At 48.4% G+C, this 19,195-nt stretch overlaps 1 protein-coding gene across 4 annotated transcripts in view; it reads right to left on the bottom strand.

The window, feature by feature from the left end:
• The window catches only part of RPRD2 (regulation of nuclear pre-mRNA domain containing 2), a 55,085-nt gene that overhangs the window by 10,683 nt on the left and 25,207 nt on the right, over window positions 1-19,195 (bottom strand). For 2 of the 4 annotated variants that reach the window (XM_056852885.1, XM_056852883.1), the window contains exons 2-6: window positions 18,264-18,393; window positions 13,951-14,051; window positions 11,148-11,225; window positions 9,054-9,106; window positions 7,200-7,326 (exon numbers count right to left, since the gene is read on the bottom strand). In XM_056852885.1, coding sequence (XP_056708863.1) covers window positions 7,200-7,326; window positions 9,054-9,106; window positions 11,148-11,225; window positions 13,951-14,051; window positions 18,264-18,393 — 489 coding nt within the window. The remainder of the gene's footprint in view (window positions 1-7,199; window positions 7,327-9,053; window positions 9,107-11,147; window positions 11,226-13,950; window positions 14,052-18,263; window positions 18,394-19,195) is intronic. The other 2 variants (XM_056852887.1, XM_056852884.1) reach the window with 1 other exon arrangement.

Below are 19,195 nucleotides of genomic sequence, written 5' to 3' on the forward strand. Positions count from 1 at the left end.
GGCAGGAGAATCCAGACGTGATCCCTGTGAGGCTCTGAGTGCAGGGAAGCGGTTTTCAGCCATCGCCAGAGTGCCGGGAGGACATCTGGAGAGGGCCTCAGTAATTCTTCAAGCTACCCTGTTAAAAAGATAGGCCATTACCACCACTATCTATCCCTGTTTTGCAGAAGCTAGGGGGAGGCAGGGATGCTTTGCCCCCAAGGTCCTCCAGATGAGGAGTGGAAGACGTTGCTTGGCCCCCGGCTACTCACACAGCTCTGCAGACATAGAAGAAATCTCTCGTTTTCATGGGCACGCATATGAGGAATATTACTTTGTAAATGCCATGATTCTGAAGGAGCGCAGAGAATGCAGGCAGTATGGTACTGAGCCCCCCCACCCAAATTAGTTTTTTGAGAACCACAGAGTTTTGTGCTTCACATTAAAATTCAAGTTTATAGGCCTCAGGGTTGGAAAAAGAGCCTTGGTTCACTTACCGTGAAGGCTTCTTCTGCTCGTAGGTAAGAAGGGCGTCTTCATTCTGGGTTATTTTCCTTTATTTGCTAGGGAAGGCAGGAATCAACAAAAATTGTAGCCCTTCCGGTTCCCTGGGGGAAATGACCCCCTCCCATCGGAACGCCTCAGTAGTTGAAAAGCTTAAAAAAGTGCCAATAGTCAAGAACCCTTATAATTTGACAAACAATTTCCCCACAATAGACAAGGAACAGAGGGGAAGAAACCACTGGTAACAAGACAACAACTCGAGGTTAACATGAAACACGCCTTATAAGACACCCTCCCATTGCCTTTGTTTTCTTTCTTTCTTTCTTTTTTTAATGTGCTTCTTGCAGGAGCTAGAGAGGGGAAGACGCCCTTCTTACCTACGAGCAGAAGAAGCCTTCACGGTAAGTGAACCAAGGCTCTTTCTCGCTCTAGGTAAGAAGGGCGTCTTCATTCTGGGACTTACCAGAGCTATTTGCCAATTTTGGGCGGGAATTAGGCCTCCTGCACAGTCTGAAGGACTCCCAGACCAAAGGCGGATGCCTCTCTGGAAAACGAGTCCACTCTGTAGTGTCTGGTAAAAGTCGACAAGGAAGACCAAGTAGCAGCATTGCATATTTGTTCTAACTAAACCCTGTGTCTAAAGGCCGCGGTGGTGGCCGCACTCCTGACCGAGTGCGCAGTGATGCCGGGTGGCGTTCTCACTCCGGAAGTCTTATAAGCCTGGGAAATACAGGCCTTTATGGTACTGCTGATAGCTGCCCGGGACATGGCCCCTCCTTTATTAGGTGCCGTCAAGGTAATGAAAAGACGCTCTGACTTCCTAATGTGTTGGGTCCTTCTAATGTAAATGCGCAAGGCCCTTTTGACGTCTAGTGAGTGCCATTCCCTCTCCTTCTGATTAGAAGGGTTCGGGAAGAAAGTGGGAAGAACTACCTCCTGTTCGAGGTGAAAACGTGTCTGAATCTTTGGAATGAAAGAAGGATCGGTACGGAGGATCACTCTATTCTTGCGGAATATGCAAAGTTCTGGTCTGACAGAGAGTGCCCCAAGCTCCGATAATCTTCTGGCCGAGGTGACTGCGGTAAGAAATAAGGTTTTCATGCGGAGCCACTTAAGGTCGACCGCCCTAAGAGGCTCAAACGGTGGTTTGGTCAAGGCTAGCAGTACCGTACGCAGATTCCAGGAGGGGAATCTATGAACCACCTCCGGAGATGTCAATTTAACCCCTCTAAGGAAGGCACTGATGTGAGGATGTTTAGCCAGAGGGTACCTCTCTACACGAGGCACCAGCGTGGCTATAGCAGCCAATTGTCGTCGCAATGTGGAGACTTTGAGATTGAGTTTCTGTCCGTCTTGAAGGAAAGATAAAATGTCAGCCACCCTCGGTTTTAGTGGATTCTTTGAGTTGCGGTGACACCTCGTAGCGTACACCTTCCAGGTAGCTCCGTATATTCTTTGTGTGGCTGGTCGCCTACAGGCTAAGATGGTATCAATGGTGTCGGGACTGTATCCTTGGCCTATGAGGTCTCGCCTCTCAAGTGCCAAACGGTTAGTCGATACCACCCGGGGTGGCAAATTGGTCCTTGGAGTAGAAGGTCCTGCCTGGACGGAAGCCGCCAGGGAGGTTAAATGGACAACTGTTGCAATACCGGATACCAAGGTCTCCTTGGCCAGTCTGGAGCTATCATCAATACCGTGGCTCGAAGACTCCGAATGCGTCTGAGCACTCTGGGAATGAGAGGTAGAGGCGGAAACGCGTAGAGCAGACCGCTCGGCCACGGAGACGAGAGCATCGGTCCCCTCTGCCCCGACTTGGTGGTACTTGGAATAGAACCTCCTGAGCTGGGAGTTGGCTGGAGTCGCAAACAGGTCTACTTGTGGGGCTCCGAACCTGTTGGCAATCTGATTGAACACCTCTGGGTGTAGGGTCCACTCGGCTTCGTCGAGGTGTTGTCTGCTGAGCCAATCGGCCTGAACATTCTGCACCCCTCGGATGTGCTCTGATGATATTGAGGCTAAATGGGTCTCGGCCCACTCCAGTATCTTGGAGGCTTGCTTGTGGAGCGAAGACGACTTGGAGCCCCCCTGCTTGTTGATATGCGCCTTTGTGGCTATGTTGTCTGTTCTGATGAGAAGGTGTGTCCCCTCTAATTGGGGACCGAAGTGCAGAAGGGCATTCCATATAGCTGTAATCTCTAAGAAGTTGATGCTCCTCTTCTGCTGATTGAGATCCCAGACACCCTGTGCTGGTTGGTCTTGGAGAGCTGCTCCCCATCCTGTTAAGACTCGCGTCCGTGAACAGCTGAATAGGTGTTGTGTGGATGTACTGAAGGCCCCAAGATAGGTTGGTTGGAACTGTCCACCAGGTCAGACCCACTCGGGCAGCATCCGAGAGTCTCAGCAGCTTGTTTCGTTTCTTGGCAATGTCCTTCTGGAACAGTTGAAGAAACCACTGTAATGGTCTTGCCCGGAAGCGAGCCCATGGTACTGACGGGATGCATGATATCATATGTCCCTGGAGCTTGGCCAATGTCATGAGCCGAGATGTCTGGGCAGATGCCACTTGCCTGGCTAGTGAAGAGATGGATTTTACCTTTTCGTCCATGAGAATCAGCGAGTTGGTCGTAGTGTTGATGACTACGCCAAGATGAGTCAGCCTCTGAGAAGGGACTAGTTGACTTTTGCTCCAATTGATCAGGAAGCCGTGATCCTGCAAAATCTTGAGCACGATGTTGGTGTGAATCCGACTGAGCTCCTGCGTGGGTGAGCATATGAGGATGTCACCCAGGTACGGGTGTACCTGGACTCCCTGTTTGCGGGCCTCTACCATGAGGGTCACCAATATCTTGGTGAAGACCCTCGGCGCAGATGTTAAGCCGAAAGGTAGAGCCCGAAACTGAAAATGCTCCCCCTGGCAGGAGAAGCGAAGGAACTTCCTGTGACTTGGGTGGATGGGGACATGGAGATACGCCTCGGTGAGATCCACCGAGGTAAGGAAAGCTCGAGGTGTTAAGGTCTCTGAGATGGACTTCAGAGTTTCCATCCTGAACCTCTTGTAGATGACAAATTTGCTTACCCACTTGAGATTCAGGATGGCTCTCCAGTCCCCGTTTTTCTTTGGAACCGTGAAAAACACGGAATAGACCCCCGAGGAGCGCTCTGAGTACTCGACGGGCTCTATGGCCTGTATGTCTAAAAGATGTTGTATAGCTTCCTTTGTGCGAAGCAATTTTTCTTTGCCTAGAGGCTGCGTCTTGGAGATAAATCTTGAAGGTGGGGGTCTGCGAAACTCGATTAGATATCCTTGAGTGATGATGGAGGATACCGTGATCTGTGTGTGATGCCTGCCACGTCTCCGCAAAGCGGGTGAGGCGGCCCCCCACCGGACCGATAATGGCGTCATGGTTTGGATTGTTGGGGTCCATACCCAGTCCTGTCGGAGGGTTGGGTAGAACGTGGAGATCTTGAATAACGGCCTCCCCTTTGAAAGGAACCCTTAAAAGAGTTCCAGGAACCCCTCCGTTGTACTCCCCGAAATCTCTGGAGGGTATGAGAGGAACGAAAGGAACGCGAGTAAGTCTTTTGATCTCGCTTGTAGCTCTTGGGGAGCGCCTTTTTCTCGTCCCTAGTTTCGACTAAAATAGGGCCCAGCTGTTCGCCAAAAAGCCTCTTTCCTTGGTACGGGAATCCCATTAGGTCGGCTTTGGAATGGTGGTCCACCTGCCATGGCCTAAGCCAAAGGGCTCTCCTTGACGCTAGTTGCGTGGCAATGGCCCTGGCTGAAAACGATAGGGTGTCCAAAGAAGAGTCGGCCAAGAAGGTGACTACTTTTAAGAGTCTGGACACTCCCTCCTGGGCCTTCTTATTTCCCTCAGGAATGATCTGTTGTAGTTTGCATGCCCATACTATCGAGGCCCTGGACACTAACGCCGATGTGACCGAAGCGCTGACTGCCAGAGCAGAGGCTTCATGTGCCCGCTTAAGAGAGATCTCTGCTTTCCTGTCCAGAGGATCTCTTGCCGGCTCTGGCCACCACATCGTTGGAGTGTAACGCACACACAGGTGCTTCCACTACCGGGGGTTGAAGCAATTGGGCCGAGGCAGGAGCTAGATCATAAAATTTCTTGGCTATGGCAGGGGTCTGCCTGCCTGCTAATGGTTTGTCCCATTCTGCCATAATAAGCAAAGTGAAATAGTCTGGGACTGATATGACTCGAGTGGGATTGGTATGTCTGTGGAAAAATTCTTTTGATCCTCTAAGCTTGTCTGGAGTTTGGGGGTCCTGTGGTTCTGACAGATCCAAGGCCTCTAGTGTCTTAGTCAAGAGGGAGGGAAATTCCTCCTGAGGAAAGAGTCTAAGCTGTTTCTCCTCTGGTTTAGGTGGATCCTCCTCTGTGGAGGAATCCTCCTCTTCTCCATTCTCATCTTCAGATGGGTCTGGGGAGAAGTGGGACTGCATCACTACCGACCCCCTGGGTTGGTGAGAGGATTTGCTACTGGCAGGTTTCTCACCCCTAGGCACAGCCTGTCTGTGCTGCGTGCTAGATCCCTCTAAAGGATCCTGGTAGTCTTCTGGGTCTCTAATAGAGGGGGTAAGGGTCACCTGAGCCGCTTGCAACCCGTCCACGAAGACACTTCTTATGAGCTCTGTGAGCTCTGCTCTTAGGGCAACCATCCCCCCAGCCTCTAAAGCCCCCGCGAGCGCCTGTACCTTACCGGGAGTAGAAGCCTGCTGCGTCGCCGCTAAGGGACGTGGAGCTTCATTGCCGCTTGGGGGGACATGGCTAGCAGCCGTGGCGGCCAGTAGGGACCTCGCTGTCTCAGACGGGCCCTCAGAACACTCAGCAGCCTCCGAGATCCTTGGCGACCAGCTAACAGCCGCGCCAGGCGTCCGGCTAGCAGCCGCGCCTATTTTTACCCTCTCCGCCACGGATGTAGCGGCAGGCATGGACGGCGGTCGGCTAGCAGCCTCGCCTGTCTTCTTCCGTTTCCCCGCTGAGGGGATTTTCTTTTCCCCCTTCTCGGCTGTGTCCGGTTTTCTCTTCCTTTTGAGGACTTAGAGGAGTCCCCGCGGCTTTGATCCGCCGTGACGAGGAGACCCGGGTCCAAATCTACGGACGAAATGAATTCGTCCTGGTGGGAAGCCGCCATTTTATTTCGGCGGGAAAAAATTAATCCGAACTCTCAGGGCCCGAAGGACAAGACGACCGGGAAACACGGAGGTAAAGGGGAAGCGAAACAAAAAGGAAAAAGGTAGGGGAAAGAAATGAGGGAAAATTTTTAAGGAAAATTTTTTCCCAACCCCAAAATGCAATTTAGAATCTAGAAAAAGCCGGCGGAGAACCGCTGAAAACCTGCTTCCCTGACAAAGGCAGGAAACAAAAACTGAGGCGTTCGGATGGGAGGGGGTCATTTCCCCCAGGGAACCGGAAGGCCTACAATTTTTGTTGATTCCTGCCTTCCCTAGCAAATAAAGGAAAATAACCCAGAATGAAGACGCCCTTCTTACGTAGAGCGAGAAAAACATGTACGCCATTCTACTGAAGTCAGAGATGGAGGGGGAGTGGGGAACTAAAAAGCATAAATTCCTACAGAGCTTCTGGTTCTTGCTTCTATCAAAACAAAATAAAGTGCAAAATTAACAGTTGCGTAGTTTATACAGATCACAGACTACAGGTTTTCCTGTTGAAGAGCTGTGATTACCCTGAGAAGAAATTAGTGGGGAAGGATTAAACAGCCCTGAATGATCCCCTGTGGCACTTAAAAGCCACGCTTTTAAAAAAACAGCCTCTTGCGAAAGAACACAGTTTCAGGTGAGCAGCCGTGTTGGTCTGCAGTAGAAGAGCAATACTGAAGTCCAGTAGTATCGTAGAGATCAACAAGACCACTGCTGACCTAAGAGTAGCAGTCCTCAAACAGAGAAGCTTCAAGGGGAGATTACAACATGAAATTGCTGAACCTGAGCTCATTCACAAATTCAGAACAATGGACACCCAAGGGTTGAACAGGAACACAGGACTCTATTTCACTGGTGGTGGTGCTGTCAAGTCGCAGCTGACTTACAGTGATGCCGTTTTTCAAGGCAAGACATGTTCAGAGGTGGTTTGCCATTGCCTGCCTCTGTGTAGCAACCCTGGACTTCCTTGGAGGTCTCCCATCCAAATACTAACCAGGAGCGACTCTGCTTAGCTTCTGACGAGATCAGGCTAGCCTGGACCAACCATGTCAGGGTGTCTTAACACAAATGCTAATTTTCTTCCCTAAGCATTTCCCCCCAGCTCTAATCATGCTGGTTACATCTTGCATTGAACCTGTGCATAATGACTCCTTTCTTTGCAGGACCCCCCCCCCACACACACACCATTCTGATTGGGATTTCAGAACTTAGGGATCGCCATTCCTACTTGAAAGGAGCCGTGTCTCTCAAACGCTCATACTCTGAAAACCTCCTTGGTCTTTCAGATGCTACTTGGACTCAGATCTTAATAATGAACATGCATTTCTTGACAGATTAAAAAAAGACCCCCAAGCTCTCCATCCGAGGGGCTGGGCCATACGGCCCAGTTCCACCAACCGAGGGGTCTTCCCTGGGTGTGAGGTGCTGGAGGAAGGAATTCACCCTTCGTGGAATGGATCTGTGGGATCCCGCCCAGTGCCTCGCCGCTTCCTCCTTCCCCTACCGCACAGCGTGGCCCACTGAAGCCGTCGAGGCGTACCTTTCAAGCACTTCAGCGTCTCGGTGCTGCACACGTCCACCCGCATGGTGGCCAGCTGCTTCTCCTTCAGCTCGATCTGGTCTTCGGAACGCTTGTACAGGAGCAGCTCGTCAACTAGGGACTGCGGCTGGGCGGGAGAAAAAACACGGCCCTTCAGCACTTCACGAACACATGAAGCTGCCTTATACCGAATCAGACCCTTGGTCCATCAAAGTCAGTATTGTCTACTCAGACCGGCAGCAGCTCTCCAGGGTCTCAGGCAGAGGTCTTTCACATCACCTACTTGCCTGGTCCCTTTAACTGGAGATGCTAGGGATTGAACCTGGGACCTTCTGCATGCCAAGCAGATGCTCTACAAACTGAGCCACAGCTCAGTGGTAGAGAAAGTTGGCATATAAAAACCAAATCTTCTCTCTGCTCCGGACAGCTCTGTTCCAAGTGTTTTCACTTTTCCTCTCTCCTATTCCCCATTTCTCCCACATGTACACCTTTAGCTCAAAGAGTAACTCCTACTCGAAATTGGAGTAGCTCGGCTGAACGTTTGGTTGTTGTTGCTTCATTAATTGGGATAAGGAATGTGTCAGTGCTTTGGTTTAGTACTGCTAATATTTGCGCAATCCCACGTTGGGGAACCCTGGATTAATGAGTAAAACTAAATTTGAAAGAATTCTTTTGACATCCAGTAATAAGAATGATAAATAAGATGATCAGTTGGCGACAGACCCCAAGGCTATTTTGCTATCTTTTACAGGGCAGAGTGATGATCCTGATTTTATTTATTTATTGGATTTTTATGTTGCCTTCATCCCCAGGCATTTTGAGATGACCTTTAACTTACTGGCAGCAGCAGAATTTATGCATGGCCCCAGAGCCCACACGGTGTTGTGGTTAGTATCAGACTAGGATCTGGGAGAGCGAGGTTCGAATCCCCACAGTGCCACGGAAGCTCACTGGGTGACCTTGGGCCAGTCACGTGCTCTCAGCCTAGCTGGCCTCACAGGGTTGTTGGGAGGTTAAAATGAAGGAGAGGAGAATGATGGAAGTGGGGTATAAAATAAACAAATAACGAAGCAGGCAATCCTGCATCCAATAATGCAGTGGTTCTCAACCTTTTTTACTCCATCCCCCCATTTCACCATTGTTCAGAATATAATTCCCCCCTTCCCAAAATAGTCTAACTCAAAAAAAAAAAAAACAAAAAAAAACCCTTCAATTTTACAGATTGTACATAATCTACACGACATCACACTTTGCTGAAGAGTGGTCCCAATTCCCACCTTGGAACCCTAAAATCCCCCCCGGGGGGGATTTACCCCCTTGTTGAGAACCCCTGCAATAAGGGATCGGGATCAGAAAGTGTGAGAAATCTAACAATTTCTAACAGTTAGAGTGGTTCCTCAATGGAACAGGCTTCCTCGGGAGGTGGCGGGCTCTCCTTCCCTGGAGGTTTTTAAGCAGAGGCTAGATGGCCATCTGACAGCAGTGCTGATTCTATTACCTTAGGCAGATCGTGAGAGGGAGGGCATTTTGGCCATCTTCTGGGCATGGAGTAAGGGTCACTGGGGGTGTGTTGGGGAGGTAGTTGTGCATTTCCTGCATTGTGTGGGGGGTTGGACTAGATGACCCTGGTGGTCCATTGTAATTCTATGATTCTATGAAATATTTCTTACAGCAAAGCCAGCTCGTAACATGAGTTCTACAAATGTGTTTGACTAACCAAGCTAATAAATTTGTATCAACATGGCCTGCGTTTCGAAACAGTTCAGTTCGAAGGCAAAGATTATGCACATCTTGGTTGGATTTAAGACATGTGTTCTTGTTTTAAAAATAAATGTTACGTTTTTAAAAGCTTACTCGGAATTCTGCGACGATCTTGGACTTCAGAGCAGCTTTAGGGTTCACGGAGGCTGCAGAAAGGAAGAACAAACTGAGAGGTGCCCATTAAGACCCCTCCCAGAACATCCCCCATCCCTTCCACCCCCCTTGCCAGCAGGCTCTGCCACCTGAAGTGTGCCACCTGTGTGCCAGGCTCTACCACAAGCCCCCAGCAGGCAGCGATGCCCCCCCCCCCCGAACACACACACACACAAAGTGACTGGTACATGTTCGGTCTGGCTGCCCCTCCCCAGCACAGCATTACTTCATCTTCTGCTGAAGTGTTTCCCACCTTAAGAGCCAAGAAACGCATTTTCTGAATTAACGTGAGGCATGCTTCACTCTTACACTCGAGAAGGCTCTCTGCCAGACAGATACCCATTCTGCACATTCGGTAGAATGAGGGAGCAGGCTGAAAAGCTGACTTAACGGGATTTCAGACTTGTGGGTGGGTGAATCACTTTTAAAGAAATGCTCCCCTATGAATTAATTCCTCTCTGGGTGGAAAATTAGCACAGAAAGGAACAGGCTGGGTTAGAACCTCTGCCCTTCGACACATTAAGCTTCTCAAAATAATTATTTGTACAGAGTTTTTTTTAAATGGAGAAATGTAATTCTGTAATCCACCTCGAGTCTCATCAAGAAAGGTGGGGGCTATGCATGACGTTTTTCTTCCAACCTGTGTTGAGCTAGGCCTGTAAAAGAGTAGGAACTACCCACCCACAGAGGATTCCGCCCTGATATTCCTGTGCGATTCACTGTTCTGAATGCATCTCCTGACTGGATGGATGCATGCTCGGCGCAGTGACTCATACAGGGACACAACGCGCAGCTGCCTCTGGAAGCAGGTAATTCTGCTGCAAGGTCATTGATCGCATGATCCAATCCTGCCTCGCGCAGAGATGAGACAATCAGCTGCCCTGGACCAGAGGCTGACTAGAAGCAAGCACGGTCCGGAAATCATGCAGAAATACGACAGGCAGCCTCCTCCGTGCCTCAGAACACCCTTAATGATTAACTCATTCCTAGCGGCACAGAGGTGGGGAAACTCCTGCTCTGACAGGATTGCCCGCCTTTGGAGCGTGACCTCCATTCAGTGCAGAAGGACAGGAGCAGAAACCACACACAATCGTGACTGCAGCCGCCACAAGCTGCAGCACAGCTGGGGGGGGGCTGCTTTGTACCCCCCGCAGCCGATGCTTCTTCCCTATGCTTACTTGCTGCTTCCAAGGAAGAACGGAAAGTCTCTTCAGGATGTTATTAAACAAAATGAAGACAACTACAGCATTCATCCAGGTGGTGCTAGAAATCAGGATGCTGGCTTTTAAAAAGTTACAAATGCACGCCACACAGAGATGCGAGCCCTGATCCCAATCACCACCCTAGCCCAGAGGCTCTCAGCGTGCGCTGGGGTTAGCAGGAGCCTTTCCTGCCGAACACTCTACCACAGGGGTGTCAAACTCATTTGTTATGAGGGCCGCATATGACAAAGATGTCACTTGGTCGGGCCGGGCCAGGCCTCGCCAGCCCAGATTGGGACTGGGGGGGCAGGGGGGGGCTGCCTTGTGGGACAGATAAGAGCTCTCAAGGGGCTGGACTGGCCCGTGGGTCATACATTTGACATCCCTGCTCTATCATCTTCCTCTCTGAGCCAACATGTTGCTTCACTATGTTCAGTGCTGCTCTCCTGGAGAACTGCAACGTGGCAAATACAGTCCCAGACAAGCCGGAGGGGGGGCCAAAGGCATTTGGCTCCCTATCTGCGCTCCCTGCCCCCTGGACTTAAGGTCGTGCTCTTCGGCTACTCTCCTCTGCTGTTGGCTCCTTAGCTGCAGGCCTGGCGCTTCCTAGGTATGCCGGGCAGCTCCCTGCCACCTCTCCTCCCTGCGTATGTTCTGCTGACCTAAGTGTTCTTACGCACACCGCACCGCTGCAAGTGCGGGCCCCCTCTTGACACATGGCAAGGCTCCAAAGCCCTTCTATGCTCTCAAGAAAGGGGTCTTGGGTGCGAGCGTCTCATGTGCTCTGGCTGCTTTGTTAATATCATATCAAGTTCAGGCGGGATTTCCTTACTTTGAGATTTCTTCCATGACTTAGTTGGCTGTTTGCTCTGAGTTTCTTTCTGCTGCTTCTGTGCTTTGAAAGTGGAACCTGGAAAACATTTTCATTTTTGTTGTTGTTGATATTACGGCATTCCCCTTAGGGATCCCTTCCCCTCTCTTGGTCGGCAAATCAAGCCTAGCAAAAAATGGGTATGAAGGTCTGCCCAAGAACCAGCAAGCAGGCAGCAGAATTTCCCAATCCAAAAACAGATTCAGACTGTGAGCCTGGGAATGCCTAGGACCACCCCTCTGCCTTCAGGACTCTCTCCAGCTTTCCCCCAATAGTACCAAGGAAGCGCTCTCAAGGAACAGAGCTAAGTAGCTCCTTATGTTGACATCTAAGGGGTTCAGCCATTTTCCTTCAGCTTAAGAGGACAGAAGGAAGTCGACGTCAACATAAGCCAGGGGTCCCCAACCTTTTCAAGCCTGCAGGCACCTTTGGAATTCTAACACAGGGCAGTGACGCCAAGATGGCTGGCACAGGAGGCAGAGCCAACTACAAAGTGTCAGGGAGTTATATTATACATAGCGCTTGTAGTAACTCTTCAGCATTTCAGGCAGAAGCTCTATTTAACAGGATGCCTTTTAAAATGAACGCATCATTTAAAAATATTTTCTTGCATACACACACACAATAATGAAGAAGAGAAGAAGAGCTGGTTTTCATACCTTGATTTTCACTGCCTTTAAGGAGAATTAAACCAGCTTACAATCGCCTTCCCTTCCTCTCCCCACAACAGAGGTAGGTGAGGCTGCGAGAGTTCGGAGAGAAACTGTGACTGGCCCAAGGTCACCTAGATGGCTTCATGTGGAGGAGTGGGAAAATTAACCCAGTTTACCAGATGAGAGTCCGCCGCTCTTAACCACTACACCACGCTGCTTAAGCGTCAGCTAATGCATATAGGTCCATTACTGAGAAAACCATCACTGGAGAAGAATGTAATAACCAACTATTGCCCAGTCTGTAATCTGCCCTTTCTAGGCAAGACAACCAAGAGCGGTGGCCGAGCAGCTCCAGGTCATCCTGGATGACACATCTGCTCTTGACCATTTTCAATTGCCGGGAATGGAGATGGAAGTGCTGGCTTTACTTGACTACTTCCAATTGAATGTAGAGAAAGTTTGTGCTTTTTTGGCTGTTGTTGGATCTATAAGCAGCCTCTAATAGGACAGGCCATGCCAACCTGCTGAAATCTCTGGAGTGGAGAACAGACATCGGGATCAAGAGACGTACTCTGGAATGGTTTAAATTGTTCCTTTTTTTAAGCAGATGCTAGATGGCCATCTGTCAGCAATGCTGATTCTATGACATTGGGCAGATGATGAGAGGGAGGGCAGGAAGGGTTGCATCAGTGCTTGGCTCTCATCGTGGCCCTTTCTTACATGCCCAGGGTAGTGCCGACGGCCAATTTGTGGTCCGGAAGCAATTTTCCTCCAGGCCAGATTCAGCAGGGATCCTGCAGGGGTTTTTTTTGCCATCTTCTGGGTGTGGGGTAGGGGTCACTGGGGGTGTGGGAGATGGGTAGTTGTAAATTTCCTGCACTGTGCAGGGGGTTGGACTAGATGACCCTGGTGGTCCCTTCCAACTCCATCTTTCTATGATTCTAAGAAGCAGAGGTGGTTTTTATATGCTGACTTTCTCTACCTTTTAAGGAGAATCAAACCGGCTTACAAACACCTTCCCTTCCCCTCCCCACAACAGACTCCTTGTGAGGTAGGTGGGGCTGAGAGAGTTCTAACAGAGCTGAGACTGGCCCAAGGCCACCCAGCTGGCTTCGTGTGGAGGAGTGGGAAAACAAATCCAGATCACCAGATTAGCCTCCTCTGCTCATGTGGATGGACAAAAGGAAATTCTTCTGTACTCAACAAGTAATTAAACTAAAGGCCTATGGCCATGCACAATAAACATGACTGACTGACTAATTAAACTACGGAATGCACTGCCAGTAGCTGTAATGACGGCTACAAGCATAGACAGTTTTCAAAAGGGGTTAGACAGATTCCTGGAGGATGTGGGGGTTCCATCAATGGACGACCACAGTTCATGCACACAGCTTCTGCGACTGACAGTGGTACAATCGCAGCAAACCCTGCTACAGGGTCAACTATGATTACAGCCAAGTTTAATTCATGCTCTGCACCCAAGTACAGTCCAAAGATGGAGACAGAAGGTCGGACCAGAACCAACAGGTTGAAATTAAATCAAAAGAGTTTCAGTCTAGACATTAGGACGAATTTTCTAACAGTTAGAGTGGTTCCTCAATGGAACAGGCTTCCTCAGGAGGTGGCGAGCGTTCTTTCCCTGGAGGTTTTTAAGAAGAGGTTAGATGGCCATCTGTCAGCAATGCTGGTTCTATGACCTTAGGCAGTTCATGAGAGGGAGGGCACCTTGGCTATCTTCTGGGCATGGAGTAGGGGTCACTGGGGATGTGTGGGGGGAGGTAGTTGTGAATTTCTGGCATTGTGCAGGGGTTTGGACTAGATAACCCTGGTGGTCCCTTCCGACTCTATGATTCGATGACTGTAAGAGTTAATGAGCTTAATGTAAAAGGGGAAAAAACCAGAACATTTCTTTTTTTAAAAAAAAATTATGAGCTGTATAATAAACAGCAATAGGACTCAGATTACAAAAATTAGAAACAAGGCAAAAAAGAAAAGTATCAGGACAACCAATTAGACACAAATTTTCTTAACATCAGATTATTCTATCACACACACACACACACAAGTCAATACAAATGCAGCGACGCTCAGAGGAAAAAAAGAGAACTTACTTAAAGCTTCTTTTAGTAGTGTGATCGTTTCTTCTGGATACACATTTCTGTCTTCCCAGATTTTAAAGATCCTTTCTATAGATTTAGCAACCGACGGATCTCTGCAAATGACATACAGAAAGAGAGGTTTTGTTTTCCTGGAAGAACCTTGCCCTCCCTGCTCCATGTGTGAACAACGTCGCCCTCCGAGACCAAAACCAGTATGGGCGGACGCAGCTGGGTAACTTGCTAAAGACTGGAGCGCCAGGCGCAAGACGCTCTCACTACAGATCAGAACAACTACGGGTCTCATTTTTGTACTACTCCCAAGTGCAGAAAAAGCCCCTGCCGTCAGTGACGAGGGGAAGCTACACCCAGGAAGCTGCCTTATCCCGACTCAGCCCACCTGTCTGCCTGGGTCATTTTTGTCTTCCCTGACTGGTGCAGTTCTCCAGAGTTTCAGGTAGAAAACGGTCTTTCCTGTCACCTGCTACCTGAGCTTTTATACTGGAGATGCCAAAGATACAGGCCTGGGGAGGGGGGGAATGGGTTCCCCTCCCAGGACTTCTTTCCATTTTTCCAATGGAAAATACAGGACGTTTTGAGGAATAGTGGGGGAAAAATCCTAGGAAATATTCATTTTTGAAGTAAAATGTTCTTTAAGAGAAAGTTTTTCCTCAAAGTATAAAACACAACACCCTGACCAGGATGGCCCAGGCTAGCCTGATCTCGTCAGATCTCAGAAGCTAAGTAGGGTCAGCCCTGGTTAGTATTTGGATGGGAGACCACCAAGGAACACCAGGGCTGCTGTGCAGAGGAAGGCACTGGCAAACTACCTCTGTTAGTCTCTTGCCAAGAAAACCCCATAAAGGGGTCGCCATAAGTCATCTGCGACTTGAAGGAACTTTACACACAAACACAACAATGTCTGGGGAATTTTTAAAAACATATTTCTGACAGAAATATGGGGAAATTTGGGAAGTATTAAAAAACATTGTGAAATTAAGAGAAATTGGGGAGAAATTAGGTTAGGTTTAGAGCAGGGAGTCTCCAGCAGGAGGAGTCTCCATATACTGGCAGCTCTATGGCTCTGCAGAGTAACTTGTGCATCCACTAGAAGTCCCAAGAAAGATCACAAAAGGATCTGTTCTAGACTTTCTTTAGAAAAACAAAACAAAAGGCCAAATATTTTTTTAATACGATTTTTTTCCTGTGCTCCTTAGGTGATAGCTTCACATCTGGCACTCTTCTGAGTCTAACACTTTTGCCATAGCTTTAATAAAATTATGACAAAAGGTGAAGAGATCAGGATTAGGTTTTGTGATACCGGCAATTACAGTATTTACTTCAGAGCAAGACTACATTTTTCCAAGCATGCCATAAAAAGGAGGGGAAATGCCAGCTTACATTTACATACAAGTTACATTTATGTTCAGGAAAAATATTTTTTGCTTCGTAACCCTTTTTAGAGGGCTCCTCTTACATTCAGAGTTGGTTTTCATACCCCACTTTTTCTCTAATTTTAAGGAGTCGCAAAGCAACTTACAATCACCTTTCCCTTCCCCTCTCTGCAACAATTACCTTGTGAGGTAGGTGGGGCTGAGAGTTCAGAGAACTGTGACTAGCCCAAGGTCACCCAGCTGGTTTCATGTGGAGGAGTGGGAATCAAACCCAGTTCTCCAGATTAGAGTCTGCTGCTCATGTGGAGGAGCGGGGAATCAAACTGTGCTCTCCAGATTAGAATCCACCACGCTTCACCACTACAACACACTAGCTAGAGGATGCTTTGGTAGCCACTAGAGCAAATGGCTTTGAAATGTAATTATTTTATATTAAGGCTTCTGCCAGTTTAGTTATAAATAAAATGTGTGTTAAATACAGAGCTGTCATTTGGAATATCAATTATTTAAGGGAATTAGAAAACATGAGGCTCTTGATAATGATGACAGACATGGAAAAAGCATATATGGCTATTGTTTTCTTACTCGGGTTGGTGGGAATTTTTAGTTTCTGATGGTCTTTTGGGTGATGGAAGTTTTAGAGATAATTTTCACACCAGAGCTGCTTCCAGACCTGGCTTTGAAATGGAAACTGACCGGTAGGATCAACCACAAGATCTCCAGGTTCAGTGGCAGGGTCCCACTAACCAGGAGATGCCAGGGAGTGGGTATGGCTAGATTGCCCTGCCCGTGAGCTGCCCCTTGCTGAAGGCAAACAGATGGACGCTTCGGTCTGATCTTGCATGGCTGCTGCTCTATTCTTAGCCCACCTGCCTACCTGCAGGCTTTAAATGCCAGGGAAAGGTCAAGGAATGCAGGGTTAAATCCAAGCAAGCAGGCTGTGCGGGAACGTTGGATTAATTTCCGGAGAAATCAAAGATGCTTTGTCCTTAGGGTGGCACTGTTGAACCAGCATTAGCCTTTCTCCAATCAAATTCTTCCAAAAGAGGCCTGAAAACATGCCTAAAAACCAAGAGGTGAACTGACAGGAGAGGCCACACATGAAGACTGAGTCAGAGCATAGCCGTGTTGGTCTGCAGTAGAACATCTAGATGTGACTCCAGAAGCTTCTTAGAGACCAACCAGATTTTTGGGGTATAAGCTTTCGAGAGTCAAAGATCCCTTAATACATGAATACATGCAGCTGCCTTATACTGAATCAGACCCTGGGTCCATCAAAGTCAGTATTGTCTACTCAGACCGGCAGCGGCTCTCCAGGGTCTCAGGCAGAGGTCTTTCACATCACCTACTTGCCTAGTCCCTTTAACTGGAGATGCCGGGGATTGAACCTGGGACCTTCTGCATGCCAAGCAGACGCTCTGCCACTGAGCCATGGCCCCTCTTTGGGGAGTTTTGACTCTCAAAAGCTTATAGCCCGAAGATCTGGTTGGTCTATAAGGGGCTACTGGACTAGAATCTAGCAGAGGTCACACATCTTCTCACAGACAAGCAGAAGACGCAACTAGAAGCCAACACCGGGGAATGCCAGCCTTCAGAGGAACATTAATTAGCTGTGCTTAAAGACAGAAGAGGAAAGAGCGAGCCTGCTCAGGAGGCCCCTCGCTAGCCCTGGCCAAAAACCACAAGGGAGGAAAGAAGAAGAGGAAAGTGATTACTTGGAAAGGCAACCTGTTCTCCCCCAGAGTGCCCTTGGGAGCTCAGCTCTCTCTAGGCTTGTGGATCACCATGGTAATCTACTGCCACTCCCTGCTCTGAAAGTAAACATCACCCACCTAGCGTAGACTGCAGGGTACCCCAAGCAGGAAATGCCACACAAAAAGAGTTAATGTAAACATCTACAACCAACACGGTTCCTTCTGCTCACCTCCGTTATTCATTCTAAAGCAAGAACCCTAAGTGCCGATTTGGTTCAACTTTGCATTTGCCTCAAAACAAAAAGCAAGAGGGAGACAGCCCCAAATGATCCGCCTGTGGTTCACATTACAACCACTCTCTAGGTTAGGTGTCACACATACACGTGAAGCTGCCTTATACTGAATCAGATTCTTGGTCCATACTGCCTACTCAGACTGGCAGCGACTCAGGGGTCTTTCCCATCACCTACTGCCTGGTCTTTTTTAACTGGAGATGCTGGGGATTGAACCTGGGACCGTCTGCATGCCAAGCAGAGGATCTACCATTGTGCCACAGCCCCTCCCCTCTCTGTCAGTCAAAAGAAGTGCAGCCCATGACACTATTAAAAGCTTTAGTTAAAAACAGGGTACTTCTTAATATATGGATGAACACAAATATAATGGTCAATTAAAGAACAAGATTTTAGATAAAAAAATATTAAGATGATCATTAACTAGCGCTCCATATTCTTTGTATATACTGCTTATACTTATAATTTACTATTGAGATATTTTTTCCTTTTATTGGGCATCATAATGTTTACCGTTTTATCTGTAAAGGTGATCATGGCTTGATTCCTTCTATATGATTTGTAGTAATCTCAGCTTTCGTTATAGTTTGTATATATTCTGTTTTTATTATTATAATAAAATAAAACATCAAAAAACAGGGTACATCAAAAATGTCTTCCAAGAGGATTCCCCTGATCTCAGTTTTCTCAGCCTATGTGAAGTTGTATTGTTACATTTTATAAATTGAGGTGCTTTCCTTTATATCAACAAAATACACCTCTAGATTCAGGGCTAGAATGCCAAAACGGTAATTTCGCTGCACTTCGATTCAAACACAAAACGTCTGCTTTTCAGCAAACCCCTATCCCATAGCTGAACCTTGAGTTCCTACTGATGATCAACAAGGGGCAGAAGAAGAACGAACTCAGGTCAAATCGCAGAATTAACAAGAGCAAATTCCGTAACTTACTTCACCAAGGCGGCCGCTTCCGGGAGCACTTCCGCAAACGTGTCGCGAAACACGATTGCATTTTTCCGCTTACAGTTCTGTATGACATCGTTGGCCAGGTAAAAAAGGTTCAGGCGATGAGGAAAGGCAGCTGGAAAGAAGAGGGAGACGGAGGTTAGCGCAAGACACCCCGCCACGCAAACCGGCAAGGCCAATTCAGCACACAGCTTCTGAGGAAGGGTGGCTGCTACCCCTGTTTGATGGATGGATGAACTGAGGCTCTGAGGTGCGACCCGGAGACTTAGGGACTCTCTCAGTGGAGAAGAAGTGACAACATTGGACAGGGGACTACCAGTCTTGCCACGGGCGAGGCAGGACAAGCGTGAGTCGAGGGAGCACCAATTTCTTGGGAGAGCTGCCAAAGGCTCCTTGGATGCACAGATTAGCAATCTCATTCCTCAAAATGTAAATGTCTTTTGTTACATACATACGGAAGAGTCCAAGACCTGGCCTCTGGAATGGAGAGGAGTGCTATTAATCCAGATAAATGACCCCACTGGCCAATACTATCTACTTCAGGAGTTCCAATGTGGTGCCCAGGGGTACCAGGGCACCCACCACGTGTTTTTAGAATATGGGTGGGGCCAGATGGGGCTTTTGCCCAGCAGGACTTCTGATTGGCTGTATGGATTTTTTAAAACATTGCTTTGGGAGCAAGCTGCCACCAAAGCAAAAAAAGGATCTTTTCTCCATGACTCTGAATGGCAGAAGTTCTTCAAGATCCTTCTACCGCCTGCTGTCAAGCTTTGGTATGGAAACTCTGTTCCCCCATCAGCTGCCACTGGCAGGAAAACGGTGTGATTTCCAAGGGCACTTAATCCTTCCCCTGCCCAGTTGGAACACCTGGACAAACATTTGCCACATTGCAGGGAAAGAAATAGTTCTGCATCCCA

This window comes from Euleptes europaea, chromosome 7 (genome assembly GCF_029931775.1).
Source record: "Euleptes europaea isolate rEulEur1 chromosome 7, rEulEur1.hap1, whole genome shotgun sequence".
Taxonomy (NCBI): Eukaryota; Metazoa; Chordata; class Lepidosauria; order Squamata; family Sphaerodactylidae; genus Euleptes; species Euleptes europaea.